The 12,500-nt window shown below is 36.6% G+C and overlaps 1 protein-coding gene across 7 annotated transcripts in view; it reads right to left on the bottom strand.

The window, feature by feature from the left end:
- GRIK2 (glutamate ionotropic receptor kainate type subunit 2) overlaps positions 1-12,500 on the bottom strand; it is a 588,905-nt gene that overhangs the window by 86,331 nt on the left and 490,074 nt on the right. For 6 of the 7 annotated variants that reach the window (XM_036890423.2, XM_036890420.2, XM_036890419.2 and 3 more), the window contains one exon: positions 11,860-12,077. In XM_036890423.2, the coding sequence (XP_036746318.1) occupies positions 11,860-12,077 (218 nt within the window). Of the gene's footprint in view, positions 1-11,859; positions 12,078-12,500 lie in introns of those variants that run through there. The other variant, XM_036890425.2, reaches the window with a different exon arrangement.

The raw sequence follows: 12,500 nt of genomic DNA, 5'->3' as shown, positions 1-12,500 counted from the left end.
ACAGCAAAAAGAGGAATTTGAATTATTCCAGAATCTGATCCCTTTAAGACTAATACTTTTAGCCCTGAAGTTTAATCTAGTCATACTTTTAAAGCAAGACTTTTGAGGACTCTAGTATGTTCAGTTTGCAGTTATCAAAACTAATTTTATTGTTTTCCCAATCTATATGGGGCTAGGGGAAAGGACATAAAAAAAACAGGGTGATTTGTGAGTTGGTTTGCTATTTGTGAATATGCACGATGAAGAAACAAGATCCTTGAGTCCTGAAAGGGCTCGTGGACTTATATTTCACTTGCCTCCGAGGGCAAAAAGTGGTTCTGCATCAAAACAACAAAGACGGCGCAGCAAGTACTAGTAAACCTCTTTTTGCTTTATGACATAATGAAAGGACCAGCTTAACTACCATGGGATACCTTAAATCAGCTCTTAGTATCGAAGAACAACATGAGATTCCTGCTACTTGGAGTTTCAGAAAGAGATACGAAAACAAATGCACAAAAGAAAATTCAGCAAAGATGCTAATTAGTTTGGAGTTCATTTGCAAAATAAAAAATAGCTTCCCACGCAAAAGGCATGGTGCGTGAAAATCAAGAACGCTTACTGCCAAGGATATTCTGGATGAAGCTCAAGTTTCAGGGTGTTCACACTGTAATTAATGGGCAATCTAAAGGAATAAGGATAATACACCTTTGTTGATACTAAAAAATTGGGCCCCCCTTGCCCCTAAAATACAGTAAGCATGATCAATATATCTTTCTTAGCAATAGTGCCGATAAATACAATTTCCTAAATAATTTACAAAGCAGAGTGTCTGGAGTTTTGTTTGTGCTTGTTTTAGAAATGCTAAATGATGCTTTTTATTCAGCCATTTATATAGAAGAAAATGAGTTTTAATTTAAATTATGTTTATCTAAGCAAGAAAACTATACTTTCAAGTGACAATTTTGTTATATTTATCTCAGCCTATATTTCTGTATCCAAAAATATGCACACCCGGAATTTCCTTCAAACTGTTGCCTATCCAGTGGCTATAAACTCTTAAGAGTGACAACTGTTATCCATTATCTAGCACTTGACATGCCGGCTCAACATCACTCTATTCACCGACTTTCGAGTTTTCTGACTCCCTGTGGGGCCAGCTCTCCTAAGACTGATGAGGTGCGACGTGGTGTCTGAGCTGCCATCCTGACCTGACGAACAGCAAGAGCGGCCCCCGCACAGAGTGGAGGAGGAAGGGAGCCGCAGGGTGTCCTGGAATGGCGACAGCCTCCCTCACTCAGAGGCAATTAAAACATTGTTTCTCAAATCTTACACTTTAGTCAAACACGTAACTTCTTTCTTCAATTAAAGTGCTCCAGAGCTTCGTTGGCACATATTGAAAATGCTGCAATTAGGGAGGGATTTCATGTTTGTCCCTCAAACATTTCAGAGAAGCTAAAAGTTGCTGCTCCTTCCAGGTTTAAATACATTGAAACTCTAATCGCCTCTCATAATCCCCCAAATGGTGTTCTCTCTTACTTTTTAACTATTGAATTCACTCTGGCAGAGATAGGGTAGTAAAACTCATCATAGACTAATTTTCAGACAGCTCGATAGAACCAATGTTCTTAGTACAGATAAAGTGTAATGAAGCACTTTCTTTCCCATAGGAAAGTCTTCAGCTCCTGTGCTTTGATGCCAACTAGCCTTCACATCTGCCGTCGCACCATTGATAGCTGTAACTTGGCATGCTAAACTAGTGTCTGATGGAGCGGCTTTACTCAAAGGCACCATTTTATTTCTTGCAATGGGAACATAGTAAAATGGTATTAGGTTTCCTGTAGGCCTTATGCAAATCCCTGTAATAAACATACGAACAAGCTTCACATACAATAAATTGTGTGTTAGATGAGGATAGGGGGAGGAAGACAACCTCCTTGGGTGAAAATAACCTTACTAAGCCAATAAATTAAATGCATAATATAGAACAGTTTAAATATTTATTTCTAACATGACTAATTAGTATCGAGACCATATTAGACACTAGTAAGAATATAACAACACTTAAAATACCAACCTTATTTGGTTAGACAAAACATTACCATTTAACCTAATGTTAACTGTAATCCATTACCCACAACCAATATCTTAATACCATTAATAAAGAGAAAAATAATTGGGGAGAGTTAAAGAAATGATATAGCTACAAAAATCTTTGTTGAGATATTCTTTTAGATTTCTAGAAAAGGTATCTGATGGTAAATGAAGAAAACATCCACAGGAACACATGAAAATTTCAATAACAAAATTAACCATTAATCTAAAATGACTACTTACATACACTGTTATTCAATTGCACAAAGGTTTTGAGTTTTATTTCATTCATTTAAGTATGTAGAAAAATCAAAACAGTCAGCCAGATTATACACAAACTTGAACACATGAAACAGACAAAAAGTTCAAAATAAAGTTTCTATTCATTCGACATAACCAGAGTTATTTCCTAATCAGTAACTTGCAAAAAACTTGGCAAGGACAGGTTTTGGTGGGGAGCCTAAGTATATACAATTTTCCATCCCCCAAGTTACAACAGAATGTCATGTTTGAAGAGCACTTTGTTTTGGTTTAGATCTGCAGAGGGATACTGAGGAATTTTCAAGCAACACAAAGGAAAATATCAGCTAGAATTTGGTGATATTTATCCTCATCAATAAATATAGGTGCATTCTCATTTCCACATCAAGGAAGGAAGTGAGAGTAGTTCACCAAGCATTAGAACAGCACAAAGGAAACTACATGAGCCCAAGTCTCAAACTGCTGCTCAGAATCTGACCTAACATCTACCTACAAAGTAAGGACCTTCATCTGTCCTTACTCTGGCGCCCGTTACGTAAGCACAAAGATCACATGAACAATTCTTCTAAGCTTCTAATATGCCCCCTTACGGGTCTTTCCTATAATTCCTCCTCCCTCCCTCTAGGAGAGTCGGGGAGGAAGAACCCTCAATCAAGGCTTACAAAGGAAAGGTGACTATTTCACTCCCCTGGCCCCAGAGAATATGTATTTTCTCAACTTTTGCTCCGAGACATAACTAGAAGTCAGGAGTAACCCCAGCCCACTTCCCTGAGAAAGAGGAAAGTGCCCTTCATCCCACTATACGGCAGTTATCCTGCGTACCTCCTGGGGACCTCTAGGAATATTGCCAGAAAAGGTAAAACTGGATTATTTACTCTCTGCAAATCCCTGTTAAAAGGCTTTAAACAGAATCCAGGTAAATCATTAAAAATTTTTTGAATATCATCAGCAGACTTATAATCATTTCATGCCTCTGTTTGACATTTCGTGAGTGGCTGAGTTTCAGAAAGAAAGAAAATACCCTACCTAATATGAAAGACTTAGAAATGGATGCAATCAGTTATTAACTATTGATACCAAGAATGGATTACTGAAATTTCAAATCAAATTAACTCTTCCTGCACATTAGAATCACCAGAGGAGATTAGGACAAAACCTCAGGTACCTGCGATCCCCTCTTAAGATATTTTAATTACTTGGCCTCAGTATTCTCTAAAAGCCCCTCAAGTGATTCTAATGTGCAGAGGGGTCAGGCACTGATTTTAAAAAATGGATATTTTAAAGATGCTTAAAACTCAGGGTGATATATACCCAAGTAGGACAAAATAATGACTCTACCCTTGAAAAAGGGAAATTGATGTGCAAATCAAAACTAACTTCTTAATTTATCAGGGTGATTGATATGATTGCCTGACACAGAGGAGACTTGTGTTTCCAGGTGACATACATGCCAGTCAGTCCCACTGACTGCAGTACAACCACATCCCCTGTGACCTTGATAGACCCGACACTGGCCTCCTAAGCTGAAGCAGTGCTTTAACTCCTTTAGGGAATCCTGACAAAATAATACCACCAGCCTTGCTGGGCTATGGTCTAGAATTTATGACACGTACATAGGGAGGTACAACCTATCAATGAATCAAAAATCTTAGTCACAAAACTGATGCTAATATACCTATGCCCAGGTTAGTATTTAATTTTTAAATTTGTTTCTAGGCACAGAGATAGTATCCCTCATGTGAGACCCAAAGCTAAAATGTGAGACCTTTTCCTCCTTAACTTATTAAGGAGAAAAGGGAGTGTCATTACTAAGCATAAATAGACTCTATGTAAACACAAATGACCGGAAAACTGGCAAGTCAGTAGCAACTAAATAAACAAGACAACTCTTACATGAACAAATATTTAAGAATTAACCCCTGTACGCAATGAAGTGCCATAATGAATTTCTAATTATTTTAATGTCAAAGAATCTCTTCTAGATAGTGGTGGACAATGTTTAGGATATGTATAAAAGTAAATATGGTACACAATTAAACACATACCCAATTTCTATCCATGTGCAGACAAATAGTCACTGAACCTTTTCTTTTTAATGACCATACTTAATTGGAAATTTACTATATAAAATATAAAAGGCATTTAAAGTATAAGTTCTGGAGATCTACCGCACAGCATAGTAATTATAGTCAACAAGACTGTGTTATAACCTTGAAAGTTATCTTGAGACTAGATCTTATCTGTTTTCACCCCCACAAAGAAGGAATGCTAGTTATGTGATGTGTTGGAGCTGATCAGTGGTAGTTATACTGCAAAACATAAATTTATTAAATCAACATGTTGTATATTTAAAGCTTACACAATGTTATACATGAATTATATCTTAGAGAAAAATTAATAAAATTAAATAAATTCAAAAGTAATTTTACATGATCTTTCTCATCCTCGAAAACTATTTTGGGTAAATTTTCTACAAAAATGGAACTTTCAAAAGGTTTTGCCACCAATATTGCAAAAGTAAAACAAACACTCACTGCAGAAGGCACTTTCCAATGTGTAAAACATATTATAGATGCCATTTTGATAATTTACTTTCCTAATTATAAACATCTTTATAGTAAATATATTATACTTGCATTATTATGAGGGCCTTAAATAAAAACAACAAACAAAAATTATGTTTTGCAGAAATTAAGAGAAATGTCTAGCGAATGGCATATTTCTACATCCATTTATTAAGTGCACGCAGTTAACTGCCAACTTTGTGCATTCTACTCTCAACCCCGAAATTACCTATGTTCTTTCGGCATTTAAGAAGCAAATATCACTCAAGCTTTCAAAAACTCATTACAAGCATGCGGCGCAAGCAATTCAAGCTTTAAAAACCTATACTGTCTCCCCAGCGTAATATAATTTTGGAAGACCATTCAACTGATAAGCTCTGAGTACATAGCAGACTATAAAGAATATGTTATAGCTGTATCTGCCCCAATGGCTTAATGCAAACGTTTTAGCAACTTAATATGATCAAACAGTTGAGATCACGTAGGTGAGCCAAATAACTAATGTACTTAGCTCTTCTGGGTAACGATGGTTATGCCATGCTATCCTGGACTATTCCTTTTATTGTTGATACTGTAGGTCTCTTGGTTATTGCTTTCATAATTAATAAGTGACTTAACCTCTGTGTGGCCCAGTTTCCTCATCTGTTAAATGAGCATAATTATAATTGCTTCCTACCTTATTTAACGGTTGCTGTGAAGATTAATGAGCTGGGATTTGGAATATACTTTGAGTTCTCCCAAAATTAGTCAATGCACAAAGAAGAGTAAAATGAAACAAAGCCCTCTTCATTGCCAGGTACCTAACAATAAAACTCCTCCGCCCCCGCCCCGCCCCAGATGGTTTCGTCTGTTTGCTTGCTTTCATAACACTATAACCTACACTTCCAAATACATTGACTTTTAACCCAAGATTAAGATGGAAATGCCACAGAAGACTACAAATTTTAAAGAAACCCTTTTAGCTCTCTGCAGAATAGCAACATTTTTTAAGTAATCACACATTGTACCTAAAAACCCCTGTCAAAGGTGTTCCTTCAATAAATGCAATATTCATTGTACCAATCCTTGATGGTACAGAATTTGCTACAAGTGAGCTGCTGCCATAAAGATTAAAAAAAAACTAAACAAATGTAACTTTGTTTTAGGATCACAAAGATGATGACAATGAAATCATTAGAGGAGGCTGGGAAAGTGAGAATCTGAGTAACTATGAATTATTAAAGTGTGACCTGTAATAACTTGGAAGATAGAAAATGCACTAATAATCTCCTCTTCTCACCCAAAGAAATATCCAGACAAAATGGCAAAATATTCAAAGCATTGGCTGGTTACTTTTAGCTACAGAGTTTAAGGTAGTATAAGAGACAGCCTCACTCTGAGTGTATGGGATTCTAGTGATTGACCTGCCACCATGAGAATAAAGTTGGATATAAACCCTTTCACCCCCACCCCCACCAAAAAAAGAAAGAGACAGAATATTAGTATTCACAAGAAGAACAATAAAGAAGAGGAAAAGACAGATAAAGAGGAAGAAGAAATAACTGAAAGGAACTGGGCAGTTTGCAAACAGCATTTAGAGGTGATATAGAGAAGTCAGAACCTGCATGGATGGGTGACACCAGTGTTTCTGACCTTCAGTGTCTCTAGCCAAAGTTCTCAAAATTGTTTCCAGCAAGGCATTGGGCCTTAATTAAAGATCAAATTAGGCATGTTGCTCTAAGGTGTTCTGTTCAGACCTCTGAACAATACCTTACAGATTTTTCTCCTCTGGATAAAGAGCTTCTAGCCCAAAGTAGCAATTATTAAGCCTAGAGAGAGGCACATTTTAACAAGACCTGTGGATGTGTTTTTTAGATTATAAATGGACTCAGTTGGATACATTTAAAGGCTGCAAAGGTTGAGTAGAAATGTTATCAGCAAAGCACTGTCACCATATGTAAAAGAAACGGAGTGTCTGTTCCCAGTGCAGAAAAGCCGCTGGGCCCCTAGGTTTCTAGGAGTAGCACAACTGACACACGAGCTGGATAAAGGTGTGTGTTCTATACCACTAAGAGTTTTTGGTTGTACATCAAAAAACACTATTGTGGCAACTGGTAACCAATAAAGCCCAAACTGCATGCAAAGCTTGTGCTGGGCACTAGAAATCCCAGGGTGATCCTGTCCCCCCACTGTGCAGTGCGGTGTGGAAACAGAGAAACCAAGAGAATACAGCTTTGGGTGACAATTAATGATAATCAAAGCAAAAAGTGCTCAGAGAAAAGGAGCACTTTACTCAGACTGGGTAGATCTGGGGGGAGAAGGATCTGGAAAATTTGCCTGCAATAATTGAAGCATGAATTAGGATCTAAGGAATAAAGAGAATATAACCAATTAGGTTGGTAGGGGAGGACAAGGATGGAAAAAACAGCCAAGCAGGCATGGGAGAAGGAGATGCACCAGGTACTTGTGATACAGCTCGAGACTGACAACTAACCTGGTTGGCTGGAGTTTTCAGTTTGAGAGCAAGGGGCTAAAAAAAGAAACCAGACTATAACGTGTTTTGGAAACCTGCTAAGGAGCTAGGTTTTTATCTTAATGCAAAGGAGAAGAGGTAATTTTGGGGGATTTTAAATCATCTTGGTAGCAGCATAGAGAACAATAGGGACAACATTAGGAAAAAGAAAAGATGGTCACTGCAAAACTCTGGACAGAGATGACACTGGTCTGAACCAGGAGAGCAGCAAAGGAAACATAAGATACAGGAGGAAGAAGGGGCTGCAGTTAAGAGGTGCTGGGAGACAGAGAATAAAGGTCTGAGACAACACAATTCCAGTCACATAAGAAATCATCAGTGAATTCTTTATTGAATAAAAAGTTGATGTCTTACAACTGAGCATCCATATCATATGATCTTGTGTTGATGTATGGTGAAATTGGCTAAAACAGGAATCATAATCATAAGGTTAAAAAACGTTAAAATTAAGAATGAGCATTTTTTATATTATTTTTTTAAACTTCCTTTACCTGTCATTTGGCATAAATGCCCAGAGAATTGTTAATTGCATCCAACATACTATTTCAAAATACATAGTCTAGAAATGAGCTTCTAGAAACTTCTCTACAGACTTATTTCACTTATCAAATTTTTCCTTCTTCATGACAACAATAATCAGAAGAATTAAGCAATTTAAATTAAATAAAGATGGCATGATCTCTTTGTAAATCTATTTTAAAATTATGTCTCCAATTGAGGGCCATAGAAACATAATTTCCTTGACTATGCTGAAAGTCCTTCTAAATTCTGAATTTTTAAAATTAACCATGTATTCTAGTAATGTTAATATATATACAGTCTATGAAGCTTTTCTAGGAACTTAGTATATTGTCTGCTGCTTTCCTTTATATTAAAAAAAAAATTACGGGAATCGTCCTGTTAGTCAGACGTTCATAAAGCTCAGAGTCTTACCTAAATTCAGCCAGTAGGTGGTGAAGCCAGGAATTAAGCTCAGGTTTCTCTGATTCCAGTTTTTTTTCCTCCTAACAACTATTCTAAATTGTAGATTCTATGCTCTCAGAAGTATTAAGTAATTTAATTAGATATGCGATACCATTTACGTGTCCTTTTAATATGTGGCAGAGTTTTTTTTATAAAACCATAAAAGAGGACATCCATCACTTTTGACACCATCTTTTTTTGGAAGGACAGACTATATTAGTACACAAGGTGGCAAAGCCAGAGATTTCAGGGAGACCAAGCCCAGGGAGAGGATTCGTAGAAATCAGAAAACCTAAATCATGGGTAGGACAGAGACAAGGTCATTTATCACCATTTTGTAAAACATGCGACTCAATTTCAAAATACAGGGATTCTCAAAAGAGACCATAACACCTGCAGGCTTTGAGGCATTTTTGAGCATGAGATATATATGTATAAATCCTCCTCATCCTTACACTTCAAGGAGAAAAATGTGTGCTTGCTGCTTGGTCAAATGTTGTATAGTGTTCAGTCCTGGGGTGAGAGTTCATTTCTCCTACACCAAGTTCCCAGATTCTAAGGAGGTTTTGACAACTCCTTCAGTGTTTTTCAACATGATCCCTGGGCCCTCAGCTATTTTATTATCTTAATGAAATTAAGAACATGGTGATGCGAGACAGTTTTCTATGGTTTACGTGGAATAACACTGCAGAACCACCACTTGCTTAATTTGAGGTATTTTGCCCGCATGGCTTTACATTTACCCCTGAGAAGAATGCGTGTGGAGTGTAATGGATAGAGAAGAAAAGAAAGAACTCTTGAAGACAATATACACAGAAGCCCAATGAACAAAGTCAAGCATGTTCTTGGGAAAAGGGATTACTTAATGTTACAGAATGGCTATTTAACTCTGATTTTGCAATGCTGACGACTTAGCCCCTTTTTAAGGCCAGGTGTCTTGAGCCAGCTCTTCTTTCTTGTAGTAACAAACTATACCGTCCTTTAAAATAATTTTCTGGAACTGAGCATTCCAGAACAATTCACTAACAGCAGGGTCTTGTTAAATTAGCAAAAACAAGATGGAAATTCCTTTAGAAGTCAGTGCCTTACGGGTGCTTCCTAGCGTGTTTGTATGCATTGCTGTTAATTAAGAAATAAAAGAATGGTATCAAATGTAAATAGACTATACACAGTAGTCCCTGGCTCATTACTGAGTTTCAAAATGAGCATGCAATTACTTTGATTCCAGATCTCTAGGAAATTTGTTTTTTCATCTCACATCCAAGGCTTGTGTAAGTATACAGTTTAGCCAAAATATGAAGCGAAATTAGTATTATTTAAGGCTATGCTAAAATAACTAAAGAAAAATCAACATTTAATGTATCCTTTTCAATTCTAACTCCTTTTTTCCTAATTTCAACTATAAGAATTCAGCATGTGATAAAGTTATCAACTGTCCACTTAGTGACCATCCCTGGGTGGTTTTTATTGTGACTAGTACATTCCAGGCTTCAATTCTGGAGAAAGTCTGCTGTTGCAAATAGAATTGTTTCATGTCAGTTTTTTTCTGGGTGCTGGAGGCACTCGTATGTGAGAGAGAAAAATAAGAGATGAAAGACTATGAAGACAATTCAGTACCAAGGATAAATGACACTGCGGAGAGCAAATGACCTAAAAAGAAAAAGAACAGAAAAGTAGAAAGACTGGAAAAACAAAAAAGAAGAAAATGAGTTTAAAGATGAGAAAGAAAAAAAAAGGATTTTTTTTTTCATACTGATTTTCCAGAGCAAAACCTTGCTTGTAATACAGAAGAGCTTTGAAACTTAAGATATTTGGGTCTTCTGGAGAATAAAAATGAAAACAGAAATCACCACTTCGGGTAGCAAGTCACTTGCATTAGGTACTCGAGTTATTTTACAAAGTCAACTTCAAGTCCCTTGGACACTATAATAATTTCAATGCATCACGTATTCACTCCCTCAAAGTTATTGACACTGATAATGCACATAAGCATTTTCAACAGCGGGTTTCTTTTTCTTTTCATAACAACAAAAAAAGAAATGCAGTATCTATTAATTCTAAACAACTCATTTATGGAGAATTAATCAACTGCAATTAATATATCCAAATAGCACCACAGTGATCACAACACTCTGCTCATATTTGGATATTCAGTAAATTTGATTTAATAATAATGATTTTCCAGTTAAATGTAAAATATACACCCAAGCTTTAAACTAGCTATAGGAAATACTCGTTTTGAAAAGAGTTACATTTTAAGAATTACATAGATTTGATGAGCAATCAAACCTTTATCATGCTTTGGATATTTGGTATCTTCCTGAACTTTAAAAAGAGAGCCAATTTGGTTTTGTAAGAATTCTTATAAAGAAAATTACATAATTATTTAGCAAAATTGCTGTCACATAAAACCCAGTTCTGTGGTTGTTGATTTAGTCTTCCGTATCTCAGGCTAAACTATAATTTCCTTGACAGTGACAACTAGATCTTATTTTCTCTACCACACCCAACATGTAGTGCAGTTTCTGGTACTCAATAGGCCCTTGATGAATATTTGATGAAATAATTTATTTTTGCTTGACTCAAACATCTTTAAAAAAGAAAAAAAAATCTACCACCTCTACTGTACATTTGGACTGCTAATTTCATTTGCGTGAACAGTGAAGGATAGACCCGTGCTTAGAAATTTGCCCAACCTACAAAGAATGTAAAAATGCTTGGTTAAATATGAAAGTTATTATGAAATGATATTGACTCCCTGAAGTGAAATTTTCCATTTGGTCTACTCAGACCCAGGGAGACCAGCTGGAGTTAGAAAAGAGGATTAATAAAGAAAAGCCAAGTTCCGTATGGCTGGAACATGATACAAGCACATTTCCCATCTAAATGTTCCACAGGGCTACCTCTCTGGAGACCACTGGGCGTTCAACGGCGTAGTCCATTTTCAGATTCTGTGCCTACCAGAATACTAGGTTAACGGGCATACAGGTAACAAGAATTGTTTTTCTTTGTTTCTGTCAGCTTTTATTTCCCTTCTTTTTCTGTAGGCTTTTGAACAAGAAAACCTTGTCTCATATTAACAGAAATAAATGTATGTATGGGAAATATTCCTACATACAGTCAGTCTATTCTTTTGGAATAGCCAGACCTGGTAGAGTCTGAATCTACTGCTATTCAATTTTTAATAAGTATATTAATTTTTTTTTACATTCAAAGATAAAACTTGTGGGGGGAAAACTGTTATCTTTGGGCAGATTTTCCTCCAAACAAAAATGGCATATTTGCACGGCCTAACTCCTTGGCATTTGCAAAGCTTTGATGGCCATATATTTAGTTGAACACCTCTGCACCCCCTGAGGTGTATGCTATTGATTATTCTACACAAATAACAGTGTTGCTACAACCTTACATTCACTAATAGGAAAAAAGTTTATTTGTTTGTACTCCTTGATTTATACGTAAATCTGAGATAAGAGTAGGACTTACCTTGAAAAAAGTCATGGTCGCCCCGTCCTCCACGGCCCCGTACTCGATCTTGGTTTGCTTGGCTAGATCATCCGCAGAGTCAATGGGGGATTCCATGCGCTCCACTGTCAGAAAGGCGGCTAGGTTAGCAGTGTACGAAGAAATGATGATAAGTGTGAAAAACCACCAAATGCCTCCCACTATCCTGGTGGAGAGCGCTTTGGGCATGAGCTCAGAACCTAACAGAGAGTGGGGGGAAAAGGTGAAACGAATACAGAGAATTTGATCAGCAGTGAAGTACTTTCAGTCAGAGAGGCAGAATGGAAACACTGGGTCATAAAAGCTTAAATCACAGATTTACATACCGCTTTGGTAAGCAAGCAACAACGGTGGGAGAACAGAGGCTGATTCAGATAACAGACACTCTCTTAGGGCTTTTGTGTTTACGTATAGGGACAGGAGACACAAGTTCTACCTGAGACAGTCCAAGGCAATCATTAAATACTAATGAGTGAGTAATCTTCGTAAAAACAGCAATGGAAGGGAGGAAAAAAAATCTCTCTATAGACCACATATATATTTTCATATTCTTGTTAGTGATGTAGGTTTTAGAAGAAATGATTTAACATATTCAAATCCATTTCTTAACAAGCTTTATATCA

Source organism: Manis pentadactyla, chromosome 12 (genome assembly GCF_030020395.1).
Source record: "Manis pentadactyla isolate mManPen7 chromosome 12, mManPen7.hap1, whole genome shotgun sequence".
Classification (NCBI taxonomy): Eukaryota; Metazoa; Chordata; class Mammalia; order Pholidota; family Manidae; genus Manis; species Manis pentadactyla.
Note: the sequence above shows the minus strand (reverse complement) of the source record. Positions and strands in the feature narration are given on the sequence as shown.